This window comes from Ceratina calcarata, unplaced genomic scaffold, assembly GCF_001652005.2.
Source record: "Ceratina calcarata isolate Rehan_Ccalc_2016 unplaced genomic scaffold, ASM165200v1 scaffold78.2, whole genome shotgun sequence".
Classification (NCBI taxonomy): domain Eukaryota; kingdom Metazoa; phylum Arthropoda; class Insecta; order Hymenoptera; family Apidae; genus Ceratina; species Ceratina calcarata.
Genome location: NW_017179105.1, coordinates 2,722,796 through 2,750,735, shown reverse-complemented (window position 1 = coordinate 2,750,735; position 27,940 = coordinate 2,722,796). Strand labels below are relative to the sequence as shown.

The following is a 27,940-nucleotide window of genomic DNA, read 5'->3' as shown; positions in this document are numbered from 1 at the left end:
AAGTTATTGGCAAAAAACGAAAATTTCGCGAAATCTGAAGGGGTACCCCTTGGAAAAATCTCGGAAAAATCGAAAATTTTTTTTTCGCGGAATTTCGACAAATGCTTCAAGTAAAAGTTGTAGATGATACTATTACCTATGAAAAATTTGAAATCACTATAATTTTAGCTTTTTAATAGTAATAGGAATCTATAATAACAAATTCAACATGCTAGCATTGTTTAAGTATATGTATAGCGTATACATCCTTAAAAAATCGTTCGAGAGGAAAGATAAACGAACGCCTAACTTTCGAATCGCGCGACTCTCCCGGGGGGTTACTCACTTGGAAATCGTTGAACACCGAAGTTTCGTACAGAAGCCTACTCAATTTGAGCATGTGCCGCGTCAACGCGGCCCAAGGTTGGTAATGCCTTTCCCTCATTTGCATATATTTAATAAAGGCGAACGCGGCCTCGTATTTCATCACGCCCATCGCGGCCAGACTGAAAACGTCGTCTATAAGCGATGCTCTCGTTTCTACCGGGAACAACTCATGATTCTCCGCCAGCGCTGCTTTTAATAGCATCCAATTTTTCTCGTCGTAATGCACCCGGTAATAACCTTGGTTGAAATAAACGTGGAAACAATTTTCATCTATGATCCTATCGAATACTTCGTCGGTGGACCGCGGATTCTTACGACACGACCATCTCCCGCGATAAAAAATTAATTCATCGCGTACCAGTCTTATTCACGTTGAAAAGTATCCAAGAATCGTTCGGATCTACGTGGTAGAAAGTGATTCTCGGCTCCGCTGGGAACCACAGAGTGGTAGGAGACGACCAATTGCCCGTACTGTTAATATAATTCAATGGGATCTGCCAGAATTTCGATGTACTCTCTGACGGTTTGTCGAGAGAGAATTGTTCCTAAAAAATGAAACGACGTTCATCCCGCCAGATCCAAGAATCGTCGCGTACGCTACCTGATAAACGGTGATGGATCTCTCTTCATAATTTCTCATGACGGTAACGAGCGGGTGTCCGCCTTGGGAGATCCACGAGTTCATCGCCTCCTCGAGCGAGATTTTATCCGGAAGCTCGGTCTCCTCCTTGAGGATATTCATAAAATCAGCGAGATCCGTGGCGTTGTACCTCCTGCGCAGACAATATTTTTCTCGCAGTCCGCAGAGACTCGTGATCAAGAATACAGTGAGAAGTCCGATTAACATAATCGCGCAGGAGGATTCTTTTTTCCGACAATGAAGCCGTCTCGATACGTCGCCGACGAGTACGGATGAGTAATAAATTAGAGAACGAGCATGTTTGCGTTTCGGGAAAAAGAGGCTATTAATAATCGCGAGGCAGACGATTAATTACAATTAGCTTCGACGTTCGCCTCGACTCGCTTTTACGTCAGTTCTCGTCGAACAACTGTTAATTGAAATCGGTATGAAATTCGTTTTCCGCGAGTCACATAATACCCACCACCTGTTTATCAGTTTCTTGTAGCCGTTCCTAAAAGCGGTATCGCTTATCGCTCCATGCAACATGCGTATCAGACATGCACCTACAAGAACCAATTAAAAGAAATGCAGAAACGTTTCCCTCACACGATCACCGCAAGGTTTACGGTCGAGATGCATACAGAGCGAGTCAAGCAATATTTTAAAACAGTAATTGTTCTCAATTTACGTATGGACAAATTCGTGTAACGAGTTTGCGATAGACGATTACTCCTTGTTGACTCAGCCTGTATGCAATGGGTGATCCCTCGTGAAAACGACGACGACAGTTTACCTTTCGCGTATTCGTCGTTCAGCGATTCTAATAAATGATTGTTGACGTTTTCGCGCAGCGGCCTTGAAACGGTATACCCGTCGATTTCCATCACGTACTGCTGAACATCGACCAGGAAAGAGTCGGCCAAGTTTGATGACGGATCTATCTGAAAATGGAAATTTATCACAAACAATTTACGACGCTGTCTTCCTGTTTTTCCCCGTTCGAACGTTTCCCGTCGCTTGCCTCTGGAACGATCCTGTGTTGGAAGTGAATCAGGGAACCCCCGAGGATCCATTCCTCCGACCGGTTCACGTTCACTAATTCGCTGAACCACTGCTGTCCCATCAGGTTGATCAAGTCCTTCAGCGCGCGAGACTTGACGACCAGCGACGATTTATCGGCGGTGTTAAACAACGATTGCCTTGACAATGACAGTAGTTCAATTTCGATAATTAAAATTAGAATAGTTTGTAAGATTCAGACTCGAGACAAGTTTAATCGTATCGATCGACGTAAGATCTATGGAACGATGTTCGAGTTCAAATAGAATTATTAATTGTAATTGACGGGAGGCGATGACAGTGAGTCTTACTTGATCGCGATTAATCCGGGGCTGGCCATGTTCTCGTCGATCCCTGGAGGCAGACAGACTATGTCCACTTTGGGCAATGGGTAAGCCAACGAGAACACGTCGATCAAGTTAATGACGATTGAGCCGAGTTTGTCGAGGAGGTAACTGTCATGTAAGTCTCTGTTCGATTCGCACCAGAACGTTGCCACCGCGTCGGTGTTCCCGATGACCGTCTCGTTCATAGGCTTCACGTGGCCCATCAGGAAGGCCAGCTCGTTCGTCGAAAGCGGAACAGAATCGTTGAATGTTTCGAGGACCGAACCGTCCGTGCTTCAAACGAAAATTACTAAGTACGTTCGTTTCGAAGGACAGGCGAGAATTTGATACGAGCAGCAAAAAGCTTCTCGACTGTTTGCGGGTCGTAGCGATGTGGTTTCGAACACGATCGGTTTTTCATCGAACGCCGCGGGAAGACACGGCAGGAATTACTTACGTGTCTCTCAGAGTGCTGGAGGGCATGTTTGTGAGGACTCTCGTTTCTTTGGAACGTGCCACGGATACAGAGAAAACTGACTTGTGCACCGTGTCATCGAAAACTGGGAACAGGTATTTGGCACCGGAATGCCTTAATCTCGTTCCCATTAACCACCTGACAAAGGAACATCGACAGAAATCAATTCAATTTTTCTCGTCCATAATATCCGATCTATTCTCTCGATAAAATGTTCGGCTCACATGTCCTCGGTGTAATTCGCGATGAAGAATTCTCCCTCGTCCATCGCCGTTTCGTACTCCAAATCCAGCTCGTAGACTCCTTGCTGAATCTGACTGTCTAAACGAATCGTGAGAATTTTTTTGTCCTCGTCCACATCATAGCTCGCGATCGGTATTCTCGATGAATCATCATCGGTAGGCAATGATCCTGTTTCGACGATCGTTTGCGTAGTCGTTTGTACAGTCGTCGGTTTCAAGGTGGTCGTAACCGTAATTGGTTGTTCAGTCGTCGTTATCGTCGTTTCTGTCGCCGTCGTTTGATTATCTGCTTCTGCGAGAGTCGTAGCTTCGGACGCATTCTCCGTTTCTGCATCTTCTTGTATCGAGTCCTCGGTCGAGTTATCGTTCACGGATCGTAGCACGCGTCCCCCTGGAGCAATTAAAACGCATACGTAAACGAAATCCCGATTCCAAGTCGTCCTTTATTTACCAAACTAATCGTAGAGAACCCATTTGTACGAACCGCTGAAATCGTTGAACTCGCTGGAACCGCTGGAAACGTAGACGATAATCGATCGCCTTTTTTTCATCGGCGTTTCCAGATTCGACAGTTTGTAATTCGTCACCGTAACGTTGCCCGCGTTCAACGTGATTCTGTCCAAGCCCGTCGTGTCGTTTACTCGAAAGTCGATGACCACGCGACCCTTCAGCCTCGACGATCCGGTAACGTCGATGATCGGGATCAATTCGAGACGATACTTCAAGGGAATCACGAACGGCGAGGCCAGAGTCTCGTCGACGGCACCCTCGATCTCATCGTCCGACAGATCCACCGAATCAAACTCCTGTCGAACGAATCAACGGATCGAGATCGAGAAATCATAAATTGGAATTCCGACCTGCAGGTCTTTCCCCTTTCGCGTTACTCACTTCCTTCTTTGGCAAGGAATTGATGTACCATCCCAGGAATCCAGCGGCGACGACACCGATGATAAAAACCACGACGATCCCCGCTATCTTTGTGTACGACAAGAACCAACCATCGCCCCTCTTCAGCTCGATGTCGTCGCTGGTCATAAATTCCACCGGACCGCCACTGAACTGTGGCATGCTTTGAGCTAAAGGAATCATTTCGAGAACACGTCAATCCGCCTGAGTTTCCGTCATGAAACGTTTCAATCGTATTTCTTGCAAAATAATATGAAGGGTCGTATTGCAACCACCCCGTGGGACAAGTTTCCGCCGTTCTCGACGTTTGGGAATCGCAATGGCATTGTTCCTTACTCCTCCTGATTGAACCTTACCTACTAAGTCCTCCACCCCCGTGAAAATGATTCATCCGATAAATCGACGTTTGCATCGATAATGAACGGCGATCGCCCGATGGCAAGGGATCTTCGCGTCGCACCCAATTGATCCGACGTCCAGCTGTAACGCTGGCCAGGACCAACTCGACGTCTCCGACAGAACGGATTAAACGTAATTCGCGGTGAGACGTGACCAAAGTATTCGACACGCCGCGTAAAACGTGGTGTCGAAGTGGTGAACGCATTGTGCCACAGAATTCTTATCACGCGGCTACGACTCGCCATGAACGTGAGCGTAAATCAGCGTCAAGTGTACGCGTTGTTCGCAAGACTCGTCGAGTACGATTTTTAATTGCTCCCGCGGGTTTTTATAAAACTCGATACAAGTTCCCTTCTGGCATTGTTTAAACGAAGGCAAGGTTGTTTAGAATTTACTGCCAATGAACGAGACTAGGCGATATTCGCGCGTTCGCGCGACATTGAATTACTCCGGCGCGGAACGAGTACCTGGGACGTGTACGTACATGAGTACCTGCAACGATGGCGCGTGCGACGCGGCCGAAGGTTACTACGCTTACACGGTGGCTTCGCCGCATTACGTATTATGCGAATAAACGGACGTGCGGTTTTTTACGACACGGACATGGTGTTACACGTTGTGTCACGTGGTACGTGACCAACCGTGTAAACAAACAGGCTTTTGCACAACCACATTGTTTAAACTCTTCGAACAGGGACGTTACGGGAGCCTCGATAAAATATGACGACGGCGAACAGTAGTATAACGATGCCAATTTATGGTAATTGCTTGGAGTAAAAGTTGCCTATTAGAATTATCATCGGCTCGTTAACGCCTCGGCGATGATTATATATAACGGAGGAATAATGCGCAGTTTAATTACTTCCCTGGCAAATGGAACAACGTGAACTTAAAAACGTGTCCGTATCGAACGTTGAAGCGATTCGTCGTTGAATCGCGCATGAAAGTATGCACCGCTACGCTTCCGCGGTTACACGTGTAACGCGGATCGTCACTGGTGCAACCGTGCCACATAATAACTGTAATCGCATGCTTCCTCTCAGGATTACACTACGCGATTGGCCATTACGTGCCACTACGAGTCTAGACTGCTCCATTGATCGGAAACTTACGATTTCCTCGTAAAGTATAAGACGCTCTGTTATCGTCGATGTTGCACGACGGCATCGGTTACGCTCGAGAGACACGCGGCAATTATCGTCAAAGAAAATAACGAGCGAACCGTTCACGACGAAAGAAACGTCTGCGAACGATCGTATCTCTGATTTTAATGAACGATGAAACAAAAAATGTTCCGACTACCCGTTTCTTAAACGAGCCACGCAGCTTTTAATATTTATGACAATTTTTCATTTCGACGAAAATATATGACGATAAGAAGCGAGACGAATCACACTGGATTTCAGTTATCGGTTCTAAACCGGTCGGTCATAGAAGCCATTGTGTGCTTTCATATGTATTTCATTAAAAGATAAAGCTTACAATGGCAGCGATAATGATTTTACCACCAGCGAACTGGATGCCCAAGTTTACTGCTGAAATGCCTTCGACGATAATGATAAAATGTTCAAGGAGGAATAAATTAAGCGAAAATAACAAAGTTAACTTCACTCCTACGACGACGCGCGGTTTAAATGACAAACGGTGTAAAAACGAGTGGCTATCTCCGGTTCATGAATATTCGTTTAGAAATGTGTTTCAACATTTTGTTTGAATTTACCACGTTCCGCGGCTGTCGCGCATTTTTATCTCCTCATTAACATATACTATCTTGCTTGTTTATCGTTTCAGAAGCGCCTCCTGTTCACCGGTCGCCACCTTCGCCCTATCGAAATTTAATTCAAACGTACGAACGTCTATCAGAATCGCCTAATGAAATGATTTTCCGCGCAATCGTCAATCTTATTTTAGCCGCGCGTCGAACGATCATCCGAGTTCTCGTAATCGCTGGGTAATGAACAGCAATTAGAATTCCAACGATGAACGCTCGATAGATAAACAGTTGCCAAGCGCGCGGTATTTCGCGTCCCGTAAATGAAACCGAGAATGAAATCACTTACAACTTCTGCGTCCATAATCCTGCCAGCTGCAAATGGATCCTCGGCTCATGTGATCAGCTTCCGGTTACTTTGATTCCCGTGAAACTACTAGAGAGATCGCGTGCGACGAGCGATGGTATGCTCGAAGAAAATGATTGTCGAGCCGCGGGAAACGGAAAAAAACCGTGCGAAGCGGAAAAGTCTGGCAATCCTCAAGTCGAACTTCGGGCGAAATTTGCGTAGACGGCACTGGGTCGCGCGCTTCGTTCGTACAGGTGCAACGCAATTAGTCGTTCCACCTACAATGCGACACGGCGAACTGGCACATCGAATACTGTTTGCCTCCCCACTTTTTTTCAATCGTCTTGCCTCGGTCTCGGGTATCGTTCCACTCTTTCGCTCGTAATTCCTTCCTTCTCGTCTCGTACGGAAACAAATACGTAAGGAAGAAAGAAATCCGATTTCAGGGTCTCGGGAGCACGATCATTCCAATTTACTGTATCGTTCTTTATGGGATCCTGCATTACATTTTATATTCGCATGAAAATGCTATCAGGTTCGATTCGATTCGGCGAATGGGAAACATGTCGAAAACAAAATAATAAATTGCGTTACGCTCGGAGAGCGGTTTATTAATTCGAATAGAAACGGCGGATCAGAGGGGATTGGAGTAATGACGGAAATAGCCGGTCGCTCGATTCAAAGGGGTTCGCTTATGAAAGTCGAAGAAAATATGTGACCCAGCTACCTACATACGGGTTTGTATACCTGATCTAAACAGGCCGAGAAAACGCGCACAAAACGCGGACAAAGGTAAATCGTCTCTAATTGACGTCGAATCGGAAGCGAGCGCTAAGCTCGGACCTGAATTGACGGGCTTTTCATCCGCTAAACGAATACACAATGGTTCCTCTGGTAGCAGACGCGGAGTAGCTCGTGGCATCTCAATTTCCATTGATGACCACGGGATTGGCCATTGACGTTACGCTCCTCGTCCGTCACCGACGGGCACGGTCGTCGTGATTAGGCCCTTTTGTGACGTCCACCCGATGGAATTGGATAATGGACGACGATCCACCGATTACGCGGCTAAGTGGATCTAAGCGCTTTGAATCCCGTCAGCTTCGGACGCCGATCCGCCGCGGTTTACCCCCTGGTCACGTGCTCGTTCACGTTTTCTCTGCTCCCTGTACCGTTACACTTTTTACATTTGCATTTTTTCACCGGTTTCCGTCGCCGCCGCGGACTGGTCCAGCTGGAAAAAGCAAGAAGGAGGGCAGTTCGCGAGCGGCTGCGTCCCGACGCGGTCCTAACGAGAATATTGGTATCACCGGTATCAAGGTCAAGCGGTTTCGGACTGCATGCGACTACGGACGTGTTGGACGAGGATAGCGAAGTAAGAAGTATACCCGCGATCGCGTTACAGTCGCACCGAGTGCGAAATTCTTCTTAAGGGATCGAACGTTCGTATCGAATAGTCTGTTGCGTCCGCAGGAGAACTATGAGGTGGATCGCAGCTGTCGCCGGGTTCTTCCTGATCCTGGTTTCGTCGCAGGACGTCGAGGCCGAGCCCAGTGTAAGTAATCGAGCTTCCTACTAAAATCCGAATCGTAAGGGACGTTTGAAAATCCAGAGGAATGGATTGGCGGAGACACCGTGGAGAGCGAAGCGGAGCATAGACGTGAACGACGTCTACGAGAAGGAGGAGAAGATGCGCCGACACAGATTGCCGGAGGAAATGTCGCTGTCCAGCTATCACCTCGAGCTCGAACCGTTCCTCGCCGATCCTTACGAGTTCAAAGGCCGAGTCAGGATCAACGTCACCTGGCTCGACAGCAGCGACAGGCTCACTCTGCGCGCTCTCCCAAACCTCAAGATCACCAATTACAGTGTCAGACACGTGAAACCGTCGGACGAGGAAAGGTGAATAAAAAATGTACACACTTGGAGGAGATAGAAACGATCGTAAAGTATGTTTATCAAAAAAGAGAGAAGGGTCTGCCGTTGATGGACGTGAACGTCGCGAGGGTCGATCTGCCCAAAGAGACGAGACCTTGGTACACGCTCCATTTCGAACAGATCCTGACAAATGGTAGTACCTTCGAGATAGACATCAGTTTTTCGGGCCAGTTCAGCACCGACAGGACCATCGGCTTCTTCAAGAGCGAGTATAACGACGCCGACGGAAACAAATAGTAATTAGTAATGATTTATTCACTGAAAACGAGGGAAACAAAGAATTGATCGTTCTCGTCTCGCTCAGCCCGTTCGTGGGTACCAATTTCAGATTGGGATACGCGCACGGCGTGTTCCCTTCGATGGACGAGCCGTCTTACAAAACGACGTTCAGGCTAAGCGTACTTCGTCCGAAGAACATGACGGCGCTCTCAAACACTCCTTTGGAGACCAGCAAAGAGGTGTAAGTCATTTTTGACACGACTCTGGTCCTCGAACTCGTGATAAACAATCGTCGGAATAATTAATATCGTTCGTTTCGCTCAGAGCTGGTCAGCCGGACATGGTCTGGGACCATTTCGCGAAAACGCCGAAAATTTCCACGTACCAGTTGGCTCTGACGGTGTCCAACCTTGAGAGCATCGCGCCCACGCAGGAGATCAATGAAATGGATGGAAGGAAGTTGGAGATCAAGGTGTGGGGACGGAAGGAATTCCTGAAACATTTGAAAGACGCACCAGACAAGGTTGTCAAGATAATGAATTATTTTCAAGATTACTTCAACAGTTCGATCGGATTGCCGAAACTCGACTTAATGGCGGTACCTATGTATAACGCGGCTAAACCGTCCGACAGCTGGGGTCTGATACTTTTCAAGTACGTGGACTATAAAATATGTACGTTCGGACAGTGTATTCGTAAAAATGATTTGAACACAGGGAAAGCGAATTGGGCAGTCCGTCGGTCTGGAACACGGCCTACGAGCTTGTTTACCAATGGATCGGTCAGTACATCACACCGAGTCATTGGACGAGCGGTACATCGGTGAACAAGGCGATCAACTCGTTCTTAGCTTCGATGGCCACGGTGGACGTACGTATGATCGTCAGACGTGTATATGTATGGTCGAAACTCGAACGTGTCGTTTACAGATCAATCCGGACGAGATGGAGGGGAAGTGGCCGATGACGCTGCTGTATTCCCTTTACTACGAATTCGGCAAGTTCGAACCGTTCTCGAGGGTGAACGGCATCAGGAACGAGGCGATGTTGGCAAAAGGCAGGCAGGCAATTCTCTCGCGATCGACAGAACGAATCGGTTCGCAGGATTAATTACGTCGTTCTCTTTTCGCAGAGGAACTGGTGTTCCGTATGTTCAATTACACTCTCGGCGAGGATCTGTTTCAGAAAGGGGTCAGACATTTCTTCAGATCGTGCTCGCAAACGTAGTCATTGTTTTTATTTCTTAGCCGGGAATCAAATGTTCGCGTTGTCCCCTCGCCTTAGGAAACGTTGGTTCCCGGTTATTCCCGTCGACTCGCCCTTCGACCCTGCTCAGTGTTCGATATCATTTTTCGTTTAGGGATACGCGCAAGTTCTTCGCGGACGAGATTTACACCAGGCTGAACGACGTGGCGAACGAAACGAGCATTCTGTCGGCCAACTATCCGACGATAAACAGCATCGCGGCCCGATGGACCAACCGGGACAGGGTACCGGTGGTCACGGTCAACCGTGATTATAAGGCTCGCACGATCACGTTCAACCAGGTATGCGGTTTGCCCGTCTGTTACGTTCGCAAATCTTATCGAGGAAAGAGACGTTGCTCGCCTCAGGGACGCGAAAGACCGTACGATTTTCACACGGATAACGCTCGGTCGACGAAGAGGAAACGCGCGCTGCTGAATTCATTTCGCTGGAAGCCGACTTCTCTCTTCTCGCGTGCCTCGCTAATTGTTTTCGCGAAACGTTTTCCCGGCCTGTTCCTCATTTTTCATCGGAAGCGACGAAGTCAATAAATTTTGTTTATTTTACCTGCACATCGCCTTAGGCCGCGCGGACGCACGTCTCGAACCGGACGGATGTGCGGCAATTTATCGTCCAGACGTAGGAATACAATGAGTGAGACTCTGCCCTTGAACACGGAAAAATCATTCGAGAAACTATTAAACCGGTGTTAATCGAGTACAGGGTAATCAAAATGATAACTTTAAAAAAAAAATCTGATATCCTCTCGGAGCGCGGCGGGTCATTAATGGTTACGTTAACGCGTTTAATCTCTGAGGTCGCATCGTTTAACTGTCATTAAACAATTTTTTAGCATACCAATTAGGCGATCATACGTATGATAAAGTGTAACCCGTATGCGTAACAATTATTTAAACAAACGTATTAGACGAGCGTGTTTACGTAACAACACTGCGATCGATCGTGTATCGTTTGCAGAAAGTTTATCTGAGGGAAGCTCCGCGAGCTTTCACCCCCAGAGTCTCGTACGAGTGGGACATACCGCTGGTGATGATGTCGCAAGAAAACTTGGAGTACCGACCACCTTGTCGCCTGTGGTTGATCAAGGACAAACCAGAAAAGAATCTCACCGTACCAGACAACGTCACTGACGATCAGTTCGTCATCGTCAATCCTGAAGAGATAGGTAACACGTATGAATTCGAATGCCGTAGATCACGATACATTCTCTTGTTCGACTTTTACAGGCATGTTCCCGGTTAACTACGACATCTGCAACTGGAAGATGCTGTCGCAATTCTTGCAAGGCCCGCAGCGCGAAACAATTCCCGTTCTGACCAGAGCGAAGCTTCTTCACGACTCTTGGAATCTGGCGTACTCCGGTGAACTCTGCTTCAGGATCGCGTTGAGCATGACCCTGTTTTTGAAAGAGGAAAGGAGTCACGTGGTGTGGGAGCCGGTCTTCATGATGATCGATCACATCGGCAGACGCATCGAGGGCTTCGACGTCTATCCGAAATTCGAAGTGAGTATCGATTCCTGGATGTAAATCCTATCGATCGTTCGTCGATTCATATTTGATTCTCTTTATCAGGCTTATACGCGAACGCTGTTGAAACCTTTATACGAAGAACTTAACAAATCCGTGGACCCGGACGAACCGTCTTGGAAGACTCACATGCGGAGCATGGCCAAGAGCTTCCTTTGTCGAGCCGGATACGAGCCGTGCGTGAAAGAGGCGAGGGATCAATACAAGAAATGGCTGATCGACGAGGACCCGGATAAAGGAAATCCGTTCGTATTTCGTTCGCAGAGATCTCGATCTTTAGTATATAAATTAAATTGCGCGCGCGGTCTCATTTTATAGAGTTGCCAACGAATTTATCTGCCCGGTATTCAAGTGGGGCACCGAAGAGGAATGGGAATTCGGACTTCAGCGCGTGATAAACTTCCCACAGAGCAGCCCGGAGAGGAAGCAGAACGAAAGGACCTATCTTCTAAAGTCGTTGGCCGGTTGTTCGCAGGACGCGTACAAGATCGAAAGGTAATCCAAGTTCGATCGACCGGCACGGTGCTACGATGATCGAGATCCAGGAAACTGATCGTCGTCGATATTTTTATAATTTTAATTTTATTTTAATTTAATTTAATTTCACGGAATTTATAGATTATTGAACGCAACGTTTTTCGACAAGGACAAGAAAACGTTCTCGGACTCCGATATCCAATTGATATTAGTCACGCTGAGCGGCAGGTCAAGCGGTTACACAACCGTGTTCAACTTCTTTGTGAACAATTGGGACGCTGTAAAACAGCGATTCGAGGACAAACCATATCTCTGGCGGCGCGTAATGGAATCGGCCTCTTCCTCGTTTAGCACCCAAAAGGGCCTCGACCTGGTGCAGAAATTGTACGCGAATCATGAAGACGAGTTCAAATCGACCCGGTCCGATCTCAGGATACCGAAGAACTTTCAAGCAGAGAGGAAGGAATGGAACGAGAAGAATCTCCCGGTGATCGACGCTTGGCTTACAGAAAATTTGCCTAAAGAGGAACTAGAAGCTATTCAAGATAGAATCACTACCACCGTGACTCCTGCCATAGATCTCCTGTCAGACCTTTCCTGAAGTGACCGCATATTATGTATATCTCATCCACCGCTTCGACTTTAAACGTATGTATAAATAACACTGAAAACGCGTCACCGGGATGGTTGTTAACGGTGATGATTAATCGACTCGATAAATGGTAGTACAGCCATTGTCCACGATGAAAGATCGAACATGATCAAGTACTAATAGAGAAATAGCATAGTTTATATTTTGTTTATATTTATGGAATGCGTAAACGTGCTCGACGTTGAACTGATATTACATTGTATGTATGATCGATTGGTAATTAAAATTTATTTGTAGATCAACGTAGCGTTTCGCAATGTGAATTTTCTGTCCGATACTCATCGTATCGATCATTCCAATTAGTTTCAACCTGATTATAGCACATTTTACGCACTTTAATTTCTGAATAAAACTTATCTAGTCCGAAGTATTCGTTCCCACTGTACTCTTTGACCATTTTTATATCCTGTAGCCTATTTGAAGTTTTAAATAAAGATCGCGTAATAGCTATCTCGCTGTCCAAGAATGCCCGATCCTCATCCTCTGACGAATCCAGTTGTATTTCAAATAATTTATAAATTCGGCGCTCCCTCTCGCCGCAGGATTTTACGGCAAAGGTACAGCATCTCTGGACGATCTCATTTCTGTTGTCAGGACCTGAGTCAGATCTGCTCCTGACATATTTGGCGGGTCGAGGATTATCTCCGAAAATCGAACTACTGCATTGATACAGGGACGAAAGGGTCGTCGCGGGTTTACAGTAGATGCGGTGGTTCCATCTTTTTGAAGAGTAGTTCACGAGCAATTTCCAAGTACCCTGCCTGATCCTCTCGTTAAGATTCTCGTTTAATGAACGTGTGATAAAGTTTGAAAAATTTGGATGGTATCTCCTGTATTAACAGTAGGAACAGGCGATCGCGATGCTATCATTAGATGAGAAGAGGAAGGCGGCATTCGCATTCTCTTTTCCGTAGACGATCGTGAAAGAAGATACCTTTAGTTTTAAGTTAGATTCTTAGACGATTCTTAGACGAAAAATTTAAGGGACGCAATCCTATATAAAGTTGGATAGATATCTAAATGAAACTTGAGGGACAGCCGTATGTCCGTATGTTGTATTTCGTATCTCAGCCGTTATGTCATTGAGAGATAATGAGAAAGAAATTCCTCGAATCTTGTAATTGAAACCTGAGTTTCACTATTCCTCAACGCGCGGTGCTGTGATCGAAATTCCTCAACGACACGAGCGGATACGGCGTCACATGGACAAGCAAGCGCTGGGAGCGCATAGAGAGAAACCTGGCGCCCTGGTGGCGGTCTTTGGGGCAGCCATATTTTCTCTCGTGGGTTTCAGTGACGAAGGTAGTGATCCGCTGACAAACTCTGGGATGCGCCGTTTGAAGACGTTTACACGCGTTTTTTACTCGTAAATAAGTGCTAAGTGCGATCATGGCCAAAGGGAATAAGAATCTGAGTGGAAGACGGTCGTCGTCCCGTAATACGAAACCCTACGACGCAAACAATGTGAGTAGCAACTTCTTGGCATGAGTTCCCCGTGGCAGAAACGAGCCTCCTCCTCCGCATCCAACGGTCCTTCGCGCCTTAACGCCCGAATTAGACTCGCCGACGAATTTACGCTGCACGCCGGACCTCCTTCGGAGTACCCTACGCGCGAACGCCCTTTTTCTAAGATGCACTTTCGTGGAACCTAGACGATGTCACGGTTATGTGAGTCCACTCGGTAACCTCAATCTATCCCATACTACCTCGCCACCAGATATCTACTGAGACGCCTATAGCATCCAGCCTTGAAACGCGATTCCTTACGAGGAAAATCCCTCCGAGCGTTTACCGTGCATTCCGAGCCGCTCGCACGCTCGTCATACTGTCAACTCGGCGATATTAAAATCTTATCCGTGTACAGTGCACGTTTTAATACGTAAGAAAGACACGCGTAACTTTGAACGATCGCGTTTTGCGCAAATTCATGCAACACCTCGTAATCCCTGTTAGCGATCGTTTTTTACGAATATTTACAATATACATTTCGGATCCGATTGATTCGTAGAACGCGCGACGCGATCAATTTATTTTTCGATCGAACGTCTCAACCTCCGACGCTAATAACGACTTCGTTTTACATACCGCGATTACTATGTTTACGCAATTACGTGTATTTGTTTGGCATAATATTTATAGCTGAACCTTATACTTTAATAGATAATTCCTCACCCGTGATTTTCTCTATATTTATTTCAGCGCGTCGCGTATCGATTGATTTTTAGAAAACTATACTGTGCGATCCCCGATTTTTTATTTTAACGCGTATTCCGATGAGAACGTTCATTGGTAAAACATCTGACATCGTTTGAATTGATTCTTGGTTCACCCGTTCCTACTTCATTTTTATTCCAGTCTTTTGTAAAGAAAGTGGCAACTAAAGTAACAGATCTCATACCGCAAAGATCATGGATCAGTAAATGGTTTAACACATCTCAAAACGAAGAAGAAGACTTAGAGGACAGTGAACTTGAAGAAGTCGAGCCAGAGGAGGATGTACAGAAACCTCCACCCTTGAAGCGACCATGTATCCGTATGGACGTTCCTCATCCACCTGGTACATTCTCAATTCAGTCAAGAGCTAAACCGACAAAGCCGAACAGCACGGCCAGTCTGACTAAACAACAATACTCGATTCACGACGAGACGGTAAATATAATACACAGACGAAAGAAAATGAGTGATCGATGGAAGAATCTTTACCAATTAATCGTTTTCCCGCAGTCCGAAGATTTTTGTAAACCTGTAATGGCTGGGCCAAGCGGGATGAGCCATTTAGTATCTTCTACACCCGCGACGCATTCGAATATTAGGAACGCAGGATCTCAGAGGTCTGAGTTAAATTCATTAGTTTCTACTACGAACAATGGAACCGCAAACGGCATGGATGACAACTCGGAATCCAGCGAGAGCACCAGTTGCAGCTCTCTTATACTGCAAACGAACAGACAGGAAGCCCCGTCAAACGTTTCTTATAATTCCTCATTTGCTAATAATAAAAGATGTCACGATGACAAACTAAGTTTCAGTGAGTAATCTAAATTAGATACTTTCTCTCATCGAGATTCATTTGATCTAAAGAGAAATTCTACTTTTCTTTTTTCAAGCAAATCATATGCAGTCTCCGAGATCCTTATTTTTAGATAATACTGCTCGAGACTCTTTGAGCAGTCGCAGACCAAGTTTCAATGCGTCCGTCATGACTAACACGCCGGATCGTGCGTCTCCCCTGGCGTCACCTTTCTACAGTGGAAACATCACCTTCGGTGGGGCAAACGCAGCTGGCCTTTACAAACGAGGCCGCAATTTGTTTAACAGTGCAAACGAGGTAAGCGTTTCTTCGTTCAAATCGTTCCTCTTCGATCTGCTTTGAAACTATTTATAAAAACATGTATCATCGATTTCAGGTTCAACTTTCAGCTCCTAAAAGAACCTACGTTGAAGTAAAACCGTCTACCGCAGCCGGAGTTGATTCATCCGGAATGAGTCAAACTGCGAAAAAGATATTGGAGGCATTAGAACACTTTTCTTCTCCGATAACCGATGCTAAAAAGATTCCGTTGAAGATGATGAACAACACGTCGTTGACGAGTAAAAAGAGAACGAGGGAAGAGACGGTATCTACGAAAGTTGGATTACGTCATTTGACTCGAGAATTAACTGTACCGACGGTACCCGATATATTGAGATTAAAACGTCGCCAGAAATTACAAGATACGACTGCCGCGGCTAGAAAAATTGTTTCTGCTCGTAGCGAACCACCGGCTCCGCAGGAATATCATCTCAGGTAAATAGAACTAATATAATTGTGTACCAAATCGTATTGTAATCTTGTATTAATTGTTACGTGCAATCTTTACAGGGCGCAAGATGCGAGGAAGGATCATGGGTTTAAACGTAAAGGAACATATCTCGAAGAGGAGACGGTCGAGCCAGTCAATTTACCAAATATACCTTTACCAATATCTTCTTTACCGAACTTCAATTTCATGCAACCCACGACCGCAAACGCACCAGACAAGACTAGTACAGACAATGGGAATACCTTTGTATTTACGAGCCCTATTAAAATATCGAACGCCGTAAAGGATCTGAAGTCCATCAACAACTTCACGTTCAGTAGCCCGATCAGTGCTGACAGGCAGCTGGTCGAAGATTCGGGATCGCCGCTGAAGAGAACCGATGTTAAATCCAATGCACCGTCTAGCGACTGTGTACCTTCCGTGGCGCAGAACTTCGTGTGGTCTGGTTCATCGACGGCTCCTAGACCGAAGGAGAAAGTGAAGGAGAAAGTGAAGAACAAAACTCCGCTGAAAACGGGAAGCGTCATGGACGTGCTTGGTACGAAAACTGAAAAATCGTGCGACGCGAATACGAATAAAGAATCGTGGAGTGAAACGATGTTCGATGCGAGTAAACAGGATACTGTTAAAAAGCGTACGGATACGCAAGAAATTAATTCAGTTTGGGAATGTCCCGATTGTCTGTCCAAGAACAGCAGCTCCGAAGCGCAATGCTTTGCTTGTAAAGCTGCACGATCGAATCTTAAAGATAAAAAGACTTCTACACCGCCGTCGTCGTCGGCGTCGAGCAATGCCAATGAATCGAAGACTGCAGCGAACGATAGTTTTGGATCTCAGTTCAAACTTACGGGTACTCAGTGGGAATGCGCGTCGTGTTTCGTAAGGAACAAGCAAACCGATGTTAAGTGCGTCGCGTGTAACACGATTAAACCGAACGCGAAACAAGAAACTAAATCGAACAACGGTGGCGATGATAAACACGCGGAGAAGTCTTGGGAATGTTCTGATTGCAAGTCGAAAAATCCAGAGACCTCGTCGTCGTGCACTTCTTGCAATACATCGAAATCGAAGATGATCGATTCGCAGAAGAATATTTCCGAAAGTAAAACGGTTGAACCCATTTGCGTTCTACCCAAATTTAAAGATGAGACTATGATCAAATTTAAAGCTAATAAAGATACGTGGGAATGCCCCAGTTGTATGGTCAGAAATCCTACTTCTGCCGAGTCTTGCCCGTGTTGTCACACAACCAGACCTAACGCTGGAGTCGCGGTCACGAGTGCTCCTCCAGTCGCACTCGCGAACGGATTCGGCGACAAATTCAAGAAGCCTGAAGGAGCATGGAGTTGCGACACATGCATGGTGCAAAACGAATCGAACGTTGTCGAATGCGTAGCCTGTGGCGGTTTGAAGCCAGGAACGAAGAAGTTGGAAAATAATACTACAACTGCGACCTCCAGTTCCAATCTACAATTTACCTTCGGCATGCCCGTGAACACCGGTGGCTTCAAGTTTGGTGTCGACAAAGCTAACCCAGAGAAGACTGATAGTACCGCGTCTACGAACGGATTTAAATTTGGCGAGACTTCGCAAATCGGGTCGACTGGTCAGTTCACGTTTGGTATCCAAAAGGAGGAAAAGAAGAGCGAGGTTCAGAAACCCGAGAACACTTCGACGTCGGCTAGTGGATTTGGTGTTCCGACTGATGAAAAGTCTGCGGTGAAACAGAACGTGGAAACAGCAGAAAAAAAGCCAACGTCCGTTTTCACATTCGGTGTTCCGAAGTGTGACAGTGCCACGATTGGAAATGATACACAGTCGCAAACGAACACGATTGCTTCTACAACGATTTCGTCTACTTTTACCTTTGGCGCTCCTAAACCGACGACCGTACAATTAGGTATGAAGGAAGAGAAACAAACTCCTTTAACTGGAAATTCTGTGACAGAAGCTTCGAAGTCGAATAAAGAAGCTACCGTACCACTACCCGTAACTACCAGCGCAGCTATTTTATCTTCCGTAACTCAGAACATTAGCCAGGGACCTAGACCAATCGCTACATTCCCGTTCGGTTTACCGAGTGGCACGGTCGCGATTAGCAGCACCACGACCGTTGTGTCAAGTCTTCCATCCTCTACTCAATCTTCCTTTATGTTCATGGAGCCAAAAGCAACTACCCAAACAGCGTCGAGTGTATCGTTCAATCAGCCGACAACGACGTCTTCTGTTTCTACTTTACCCAGTACATTCAAATTCGGTGAGAGCAAGTCGAAGGAAGAAATGCCTAAGACCTTCGGTGAATTGCAGAACGCCTCTCCTAGGACATCGTTGTTCCCAAGCATGGCCAGTTATCCGACGCCGTTGTTCACTAGTAACGATTCGAAGGCCGCACCAACGTTCGGACAGACGTCGACAGGAAGTAACGAGCAGCCCACGTTCGGTGCCGCGAGTACGAGTAAACCTTCCACGTTCGGTACCGCGAGCACGAGCAAACCTTCCACGTTCGCCATGCCGGAGAATAAAGTGCCGGCGTTCGGCAGCACGGAAAGTAAGCCTTCGATCTTCGGCTCGACCGAGACGAAGATGCCCGTGTTCGAGAGCACGGAAAACAAACCGACGTCTTTGTTCAATCCGACTCCGCAAGTGGCAACTGGCCCAACTCCGACACCGACACCTTTCGGTGCATCGTCGGCGGCGCCGAGTCTCTTCGGTGGACCGTCGACCGTCACTCCCGTCTTTGGTAACAGCGCCGCTTCGACGTTTAACACCGAATCCACACCGAACATATTCGGATCCACTTCGAAGACAAATGAGACCACTGTGTCGAATACGAACTTGTTTACATTCGGCACTACTCCTGCTCAACCAGTAGCAAAACCAGCGGCCGGGTTCAACTTCTCCGCCGCGGCCAATCCCGCTGAACCTCCGAAACCGTTGTTCACGTTTGGCAGTACTTCAACTACCCCGCAAACTGGCAGTTTATTCGGGAAAACGTTCAACAACCCGGCGTCGAGCAACACCTCCGGGTTCACGTTCAACACGCCGAAACCGGAAGCACCGACGTTCGCTCAACCCGCACCTACGAACACGATTTTCGGGGCATCGCAACCCGATGCACAAAATCAAGCATCTTCGTCGTTCTCGGCTGCTCCAGCGAACACCGGATTCAATTTTGGGGCTACAGCTACCGCTGCCTCGTCCACCGGTGGTTTCAACTTCGGCGCGGTAAGCGTAACGATGATAAGAATCTATTAGTCGGACTTCGTCGATGGTCCAATTAATTATATCGAATTTTTCTAGGCACCCGCTTCAGCACCGTCAACGGGATTCACCTTTAATCCTCCTAGTAGTACACCGACATTCGATCCTAACACTCCGCCGTCGTTTAACTTCACTGGTGGCAACGTGCCTCCGCAATTCAAGTACGTATAAATCATCGATGAGTTAGAATCATTGATAATAAAAGCACGACGTTCTAAATCGTGATCGTTCTGATTTCAGTGCTCCTCCCGTGCCGCAACGGAAGATCAAGAAGGCTTTTAGAAGAATACGGTAGAGGGCAAGTAACTTAAAACCCTAAATGCACATTTCGCTCGGATGCATTTTTTTTTTTTTATATATTTATGTATCTCGATTTCATGCAACCGTGCGCTCAAACACGTTTTTTGGATATACGCTAAAGTTACAGTATGATACAGTGAAAATATCATATACCGACCGGTCGCATATACGAGGTGGTATACCAAGCATTTTTATGTAATATATTAATCTGTCAATGGGGATACACATGCTTGCGTACAACCACTTGTGTTCTACAGGATCTGTATAAATTATAAATTATTTAAATTATACAATAATAACGAAACGATACTTAGACGTTGGCATGAAGCCACTTTCGCAAACACGAGACGGATCATAAATGCCATTGCATTGCTAAAATACCTTTGCCCGACACAAGACGCTATATATGTATACATATATATGTACTGACGTGACAACACTGATTTGCTGAAAGAAAAGAAAGAAAGGATAAGAACCGCGAGGAGTAGTTCGATGGAACGAACGTAAACGATGCACCGAGAACGCACGCGAGATTTATGAAGGATGTTGATGATTGAGAGTGGGAGCCATATCCCTCAGGTAAGTACAGGTCATTCACAACTCGTGACAATGTTTTTATAACAGAGGGGAGAGGTAAAGAAAGAGAGGGACTAAACAGTGCCGAAATAATTGATTATTTTTTTGTAACGAAAGAAGTGGTTGCAAGCGAATGGCAATGGCTTTATTCTTATATTTGTATGTAAAAGAAAAAAAAATGAACAATCTTACCTGACTAATTATTTTTAATAAATTCAGTATACACGACTTTGAATGGTCAGGTATGTGAACTTGAAGGAGCTTACGCGAAGGGGCTGATAATACGCGGTTTGACGGAAAAAAACAGTTTTCTTTTATTCATTTCTTTCTATAAAATGTTGACGGGTTACGAGTATTGTGAATCGACTGAATATCAATGAAATCCCACTGCGTATAGACATTAATTATATTTTACTTAGGGTTCTGCGGACAGTCCTACAGCCTCTGTAGCACTGGTCCCGAAACAATGTATCATATTATTAAAGGGAAAAAAAAGAAAAAATGGCATTCGGATAGTACAAAGTCACGATTACTGAACGATTGTATCGAGTAGTCGAAAAATTGTATATTTTTTTTATATATCGAATGAACTAATCCTATAAGAATAATATGCTGAATGCCATTTTAAATAGGATTAAATTATAGTAACGTTGCGTGTTTTATCATAGAATGAATGGGAGACGAATTACGGCGTATGTCGATCGGGGATAAATTATTGAGGGGCTTCTAAAAAGTTACTTATTTCTGTGTATTTCCTTTACTTTTTAATTTGTTACCGGATCAAATGTATTTTTATAGCGGAGCTCTAAAACTGTTGTTTCTACGTTGTTCATTACTCTTACCTATGTTAAAACGTATCACTCTTTATCGCGGCAAAAGGGGACAAATTACAACGAAATTAGTGGAACGACGGTGTATAAGAAGTGAGAATTGCCGGAGAAAAAAAACGTTACGCAGTCCCGTGGTTTATGTTGTTCGTTTTATATTTTTTTATTTTCTTTGATGACAATGTTCGCGGAATCATAGATTTTTATAACGTGTGCAATTTTACCGAGAGTGATATTAGTTTCTGTAAATGATAGTAGTACGATAAACGAGGCCGTTTCCGATACCATTTGAAGCAAACCGGTGCGAGCAGATATTCTTTTTAGAAGTCCCGAAATGCAGAAAGTAGTTAGCCGACGTGTCGATGATAAGTGAATTAATATAAATGAACAAATCATGCACGTCCTATTTAAGTCTAGGGTAGTTATATCTCTATGATGTTGGCTTAAAAATCGACAGTAGCCAAGAATAACTCGGCACAAGACCCCACCTTATGCCATAATAGATACGCAGGTACAAAAGCAACTGTTATATATATTGTTACTCTATGTGTTGTGTAATATTTACATTTGTAGATTTTAAGAGATTCGTTTCTTTAGTTTCCGCGTCACAGATCTATCAGGAGGATAATAGACAGGCTGATAAATCTTGATTTCCCTCGTTGATGGTTTGCAAATCTCCGCGACCGCCCTTCGTAGCTGTTAACTATCGCGCTATGACAGTATTGCTAAATATGTAAAGAAAGAGAAGAAAATATATCGACGTAAAAATTAATCTCTCCTTCGTGTAATTAAAACGATTTACGATTAATCTCTATCGTTGATTAAGGTAATGATCTAAAGTTATGAAACGAGGTACGTAGCGATTCGATGAAAAAGGATATTCAATGTTCATCACCAAATGGAAGAGGACGAGTAGTTATAATATTATAGTTGCAGAGGTATCTCTCGACTAGTTATCCCTTGTGTAAAGAGAAAACGTAAGAATGGTTTTAAGTCTACGAAGGGTACTTCCGCGCACAGTTATATATCGTGTAACTTGATTGAAGAGTAATAATGGGAAGATTTTATAGCTTTGTATAATAATTACCAGCTGAAACACTGATTAGTGGTAAAGTGAGGCTGCGCTGAGATATGTCTACGCTGCTGTCTTACACTGTGAACATTCTCTGTCGAGGCTGTGTCGTCCATTTGTCTATCCCTAGACAAATTTCCAAATTGATAAAATGTACGAAACATTGCCCGAGAGATTGGGGGGCAGAGTAACTCTTTATATTCAAATCTCGTATATGGCCTTAAAGAAAGAGACAAAGCAAAACGTAAACGGAGGCGCGCGACTTAGATACGTCTATTAAATGAATTGTAAAGCAAATCGTATTGGAATTGTTTTGTAGCAGTTTTTACTCTCCATATTGCGATGTGTTTACGTAAATACTTGAAGTGCACTACATTAAAATTGTTCAACAATAGATATCTGACGTCCCATGACTCGTAGGACGTTTGTCTCTGGGCGCTGTTCATTTTAATTATCCCTGCGATCGGCTGTCAAGCATGATTTCTAAAGAACTTGGCAGGGAAACGATTATGATTTTTTCATATAGAAGGAGATTATTGAGAGACCTACGATATCTGTTCCAGAAATAAAAATTCTGCGAGTTACGGGACGCGTAAAAGATGCGTCAAATGTTCTGAGGCCTTATTATAATCTTAGTCCACGAAAAAATTATGTATCGTACTCAATTTACACGGATATCTCTAACGATTACATTCAGAATGTATTAATCGATACGATCTGATGTTCACAAATGAGAGAGTTTGTTATGAAATAAGTCCAATGACTGCCTGTAATTAAATAAAACATGTACATGGGAGAATGTTCACTGTATGCTTCAGGTGCTATGGGGACGTTCCGACGTTCTCATGACATGGTATAATGTTAGATAAATATTGTAAAGGAGTATCATCGGTGTTTCTCAACCGACAGGCCCATTTATAATTCGACGAATCTGTAAAACTTCGCACAAAACTGAGGCACGTTAAAAAAGACCGATACTGGTAATGATAGGAGACCAGCGTCGTTCTTTTTACCATAGAATGAACACGGAAACGACTGTTGAATTTCGAATATTTTATTTAAAGGGAAAACATGAAGACAGACATATTTGGTTTATTCAAAAGTACGTAAATAGTAATAAACACGGGATTATAATATTAAAATATTGATATATATATATATAGATATAATATATATTACATAGAATGGAAGTAGAGCATCTATTTGCAGAACGAATGTATAAATACGTAATCGTGACGAATGAAAAAGCTCGATAGCCTCATAATTGTATAATTTTTTGAACGATGCGACGTTCCTTTGATGGCGTAACATTTTTCATGATGACGAGGGCTATGGAGCTCGTGCGTTGAGAAACACCGGGAATAGGCTACACGTTCACGTTAACATTATTACCATTATTATTCTTAATACTATCCTCCGCTGTACCCAATAATAATTAATATTATACAGTACTAGGATATACGGAAAACAATATCAACTTGAAAAACAATGATATTCCGTTTCGGTTTACAGTTTTTATTTGATAGGTAGTAAAAGTAACGATTTTAGGAGGGCATTTAGATGAAAATGCGAGCCAAGGCGTTTTTAATCATGTACAATTTTCTTCGCGCGATAGCTACGCGTTTAAATTTTTTATTTAACTTTTAGTAATCTAATAAAATGAAATGTTCTGTTCACGGGAAAGAGAATACGCGATTGTCAGTACTACGTAAAAACCCTTTGGTTCGCATATATAGAAAAAAAGTAATCCGAAAACGAACATTAGAATTCAGTCGCAATCTCGAAGCGTTTGGATCAAATGTATTTGTTTCATGATTATACATTACATTTCACGTTGCTTTTTATTTCTGTAATTATCAAAGCTCACTCCTTAACAGTTCCTCAAAGAAAATATACAAATTAAGAAATCCACAATTGTAACTTTACTAATAATATTCGTGGTTTTGTCATCCTGATGAATAATATTGTCTACGTCTACTCTACGTGCTTTTTAGTAAAAAATATTCTATTTTAATCGTATAATCTATCGATGATACAGGAAAAGCAAGGGGAAAGATAAATATGTCTTTCCGTTAATTTGATCGGAACGAGAACGGGCGTTGGCCCGGGTATTATTTTCACACCTCGGAAAAGAACATTACAAAAAGTAAATTATCGAAAAGAGTTAAACACCAACAGTTCCACGTAAAATAGTCCGGTTGCGTCATTAATTAAAAATTCTAATTCATTATCGTGCGTCACATCGTCTGCTACAAAAGATCTGCGTATTCGGTTCTCGCTTACAACGGTTACACGATGATTAATAATAATAATTAATGATAATAATTAATTTCCTTATGTTGCACACAGCTGTACGAGGGAGTCATGCAGAAAATAAAAATTATCTACGATTAAGATACACCAAGTGTTCTTTCGCTTATTTATCCGATTTTGGCACGCTCTGTACAATATGCGTTAGTCGATGCGGTATTAGGGTGCTTTTAAAAAAACACTTAGAACGATTATAATAATACATACATTAGAATTATTGTAAATCTCTAAAATTATTTACAAATTTTATACAAGTTTCCGTATTTCATCCACTAGTAGATTTCGTCATACACAAAGAATTAATATTTCCGTTTTCTCATCTTTTCTTATATGCCGTTAAACGTTCAAGGGCAAACATTTTCGATAGAATGAAACTGAATGATCGGCTACGATATAGAGCAAAGCTAGTTTCGTTCCAGACACGTGGGAATCAGGTGAGACAATGGCGATAAAGAATTGAATTGAAACTTCTGGCACGAATTTTATTCCGAGATTTACAACAAAAATGTTTCAACTAGTTAAAATGCCGCTTAATGGGATATGAAACATTGACACGTATATAACATAGGTAATACAAGACGATGTGGACAATTCAATAGTTTGCAATGAACTGATAGATTCATCCTCTATTTAATTAGTGTGTCGAGTCTGCGTGTGGATAGGCCTCCTGCGCTTCCCAGAGAGGTGGGCCTCGAAATTGTAGTACGACTCGTTTCGGCTGATAAAACGGAAAGACCAAACCTCTCTGGGCAGCCCATTCATTTCATTACTATTTTCTTCTTTTTTATCACTTCTATCATGATATTATAATTTAGGTACAATCTTAATTATTCAATATTAATGAGAATATTAATAATTATGTTTTATTTTTTGCATGAATTAATTATAGACTGTAATTATAATTACTTTATAAAGTTTCTTACACTAAGAATCGTCAGACATGAAGGAATTTTGGGATTTTAGCTCCTCCAGCGTTTGAATTTGTTGACGGAGAAATAATATCCTAGAATGTGAAAGATGTAAAAGATGTCAAGTAGCTTTTCGAAATAATTTTTAAAGATCCCACGCGGCTAAGAAAAGATGATACGTCGTTCCTACCTTTGTTCTTGCAACGTCGCTTGAATTTCCGTCAGCCTCACTATCGACCGTGCGGTTTTTAACTCTGCCGAGACTCTTGTACACTGCAAACTTCCCATTGTATGTGCTTCTTCGCTAAGTTTCTGTGCCTGGGAACAACGGTCACACGAACATTTCTCACCGTATCATTTAATCTTGTTTATCGAACTCCGCGACGTTTAAGATTAACACATATGTGTATAATGTATATACATACCTGTTTTTCAAGTATTTCAGCAGGAAAGGCACGCACGTGTTGCGTTAAATCTTCCCGATAATGATTAGCAAGTGATGGTGTTAAAGAAGGTGTTAAAGGAGGCTGCACTCTAGACAATGCCTGTAAACCTGTATTACTTAAATTTCCAAGGGAACCTAATGTGCTAAGATTTTGCAATGAGCTTAAACCTTGTACTCCGGAATTCGTCCCCCCAGGACTTGTCACTGCGGAAGGGAAAAAGAAGTACACGGTTAATAGACGACCATCGATCGATACGCGATTCGCTAGACAAAAGAGAAGATCGTTAACATACATTTTCGTACATCGATGCAATCCTGAGTTTCCGAATGCGTAGGAGTAGGTGGTCCCTCGCTTGTAACATTGCCGCTCGTGTCGACTTTCAGCGGGACCATCACGTCGTTTCCACTATTATTTCGGTCTCCGCTAGCAGATTGCTGCAAAAATTAATTATCCTCTGCTCTATACAAAGTTTAACTCGCTCGCTTGTAAACGCACTTGCCGAGATTATAGTTCAAACGTACTAAAGACAAAGCGGTTGGTAATAAAAAACTTAATTTTAACTCCGAACACAGTCCAAGTTTACACTGACGGGGGGCATGAACTTACTTGTCTAGACAACAGGATAGCGACCGTTTGCAGTGCTTTCTGCGGTGTAATGTCCGGTTGTTCCTTATTGCCTGTAATTTGGGATAGAAGTCTCGGAAGATTTGCCAACGAAACCGGTGGTCCCGGAGCATTACTATTCCCTTGTTGCTGCGTTGGGGAACTGAGCTTGCCAGGTGTTTGTGGTGTAGACGGTGGATGCGATGTTAATCGAGGTAATGCTGCGACCGATTTAATTGGTAAGTATGCACGTACACCAGTTTTCTGTACGACGGTCGAACGGAACGTACCAGTGGCCAACAGAACAGGGCCTTGCGGCAGTGGATCGTGAGTCAGAGGTTCCGACGTTGGTGTAGAATCACCCGGAGAGATGTCCATGTCCTGAGCCTGACGCTCCACTCCCGTTTCTTCTCTACACGTTTCCCGATCTCTTTCACGTTCGCGTTCTCTCTCCCGTTCCTTTTCTCTCTCCCTCTCCCTCACCGAAACGTCTTCTCTGCTACTACCACCGCCGCCTCCGCTGCAACTCCAATATTCTCGTTTGTCGGACTGACGCGACGATTTACCATCTCGCACGCTGCTACTGCTATTTGACCGCGAGTTGGAATGTTTATCGTGACCTGCGAACAAAGAAATCGAATACGATGATCTCCTATACTGAATAATTCTTGATATTTCAGATGCTCGTAACGAGCACGGATCGACCGTCTCTCGATCACGTGTAATATATTGTTATACGTACTTGACCTAGAAGAGTAATCGTTCGACTGACGTTGTCGATTTTCTGTTCGACTGATCCATTCCCGTGGCTTCTCCCACTGAGACACTTCCGTTTTACAGTTGTAATAATACTTCTTGCCCGAAGAACTCATATGCTCGGACCAATCGCCGAACCTGGCCGAACGTTCCATCGCACCTCCTCGTTCATCACCACGTTTGTCCTAAACAGACTGTTCTAAAATTTCCGGAAACGATTGAATCGATGGAAAAGTAATTTCGTGCGAGTTCCATAACTTGTTCGAAAGGTTGAAAACACATTTGTCCACGTTCCTCGCCTTGCGCACCTAACGAATCGCGATTCTCGACGATTTTAACTATTGCGTTAAACACTAAATCATGGCTTCAATTCGCGAATTTTTATCAAGAGATCCGTTTATGTGTCTCGATTGATTAAGGATGTATTGGCTATATAGTTAATCCCAAAAGTTTATGTACCTTAGAAAAACGCATTTCCTATAATTAAAAATAAATCAGACGTCGGAAGAATAATGCTAATAATAAATAGCTACTTGCTAAA

At 44.0% G+C, this 27,940-nt stretch overlaps 4 protein-coding genes across 9 annotated transcripts in view; 2 read left to right on the top strand and 2 right to left on the bottom strand.

Annotated features, from left to right (window-relative positions):
• The window catches only part of LOC108630585 (thyrotropin-releasing hormone-degrading ectoenzyme), a 12,682-nt gene extending 5,146 nt beyond the window's left edge, over positions 1-7,536 (bottom strand). The window contains exons 1-12 of one of the 2 annotated variants that reach the window (XM_018033937.2): positions 6,459-7,536; positions 3,982-4,169; positions 3,575-3,896; positions 3,073-3,481; positions 2,831-2,986; positions 2,359-2,667; positions 2,010-2,187; positions 1,782-1,929; positions 1,470-1,551; positions 968-1,139; positions 725-911; positions 326-603 (exon numbers count right to left, since the gene is read on the bottom strand). In XM_018033937.2, coding sequence (XP_017889426.1) covers positions 326-603; positions 725-911; positions 968-1,139; positions 1,470-1,551; positions 1,782-1,929; positions 2,010-2,187; positions 2,359-2,667; positions 2,831-2,986; positions 3,073-3,481; positions 3,575-3,896; positions 3,982-4,169; positions 6,459-6,507 — 2,478 coding nt within the window. In that variant the 5' untranslated portion in view covers positions 6,508-7,536. The other variant, XM_026818187.1, reaches the window with a different exon arrangement.
• A 144-nt stretch (positions 7,537-7,680) lies between these two features.
• Positions 7,681-12,907, top strand: LOC108630586 (aminopeptidase N). 2 transcript variants are annotated; one of them, XM_018033938.2, is made up of 15 exons: positions 7,681-7,833; positions 7,932-8,013; positions 8,071-8,360; positions 8,426-8,632; positions 8,701-8,856; positions 8,940-9,269; positions 9,332-9,485; positions 9,545-9,671; positions 9,747-9,837; positions 9,975-10,161; positions 10,838-11,045; positions 11,107-11,384; positions 11,454-11,653; positions 11,727-11,903; positions 12,027-12,907. In XM_018033938.2, the coding sequence occupies exons 1-15, from the start codon at positions 7,799-7,801 to the stop codon at positions 12,484-12,486; spliced, it is 2,982 nt and encodes a 993-aa protein (XP_017889427.1). In that variant the 5' UTR covers positions 7,681-7,798; the 3' UTR covers positions 12,487-12,907. The 2 variants fall into 2 exon arrangements, with proteins under 2 accessions (XP_017889427.1, XP_026673991.1); XM_026818190.1 differs by having other exon boundaries at positions 7,726-7,833; positions 7,916-8,013.
• Positions 12,908-13,760: 853 nt separating this feature from the next.
• Positions 13,761-24,774, top strand: LOC108630584 (nuclear pore complex protein Nup153). Its single transcript, XM_018033936.2, has 8 exons — positions 13,761-14,001; positions 14,893-15,186; positions 15,262-15,565; positions 15,645-15,865; positions 15,945-16,324; positions 16,400-19,565; positions 19,641-19,762; positions 19,842-24,774. The coding sequence occupies exons 1-8, from the start codon at positions 13,927-13,929 to the stop codon at positions 19,894-19,896; spliced, it is 4,617 nt and encodes a 1,538-aa protein (XP_017889425.1). The 5' UTR covers positions 13,761-13,926; the 3' UTR covers positions 19,897-24,774.
• Positions 24,775-25,523: 749 nt separating this feature from the next.
• wcy (WW domain-containing adapter protein with coiled-coil wacky) overlaps positions 25,524-27,940 on the bottom strand; it is a 5,721-nt gene continuing 3,304 nt past the window's right edge. For all 4 annotated transcript variants that reach the window (XM_018033939.2, XM_026818197.1, XM_026818195.1 and 1 more), the window contains 7 exons: positions 27,386-27,584; positions 26,934-27,263; positions 26,647-26,864; positions 26,333-26,474; positions 26,020-26,243; positions 25,785-25,912; positions 25,524-25,689 (listed from right to left, as the gene is read on the bottom strand). In XM_018033939.2, the coding sequence (XP_017889428.1) occupies positions 25,611-25,689; positions 25,785-25,912; positions 26,020-26,243; positions 26,333-26,474; positions 26,647-26,864; positions 26,934-27,263; positions 27,386-27,584 (1,320 nt within the window). In that variant the 3' untranslated portion in view covers positions 25,524-25,610. The remainder of the gene's footprint in view (positions 25,690-25,784; positions 25,913-26,019; positions 26,244-26,332; positions 26,475-26,646; positions 26,865-26,933; positions 27,264-27,385; positions 27,585-27,940) is intronic.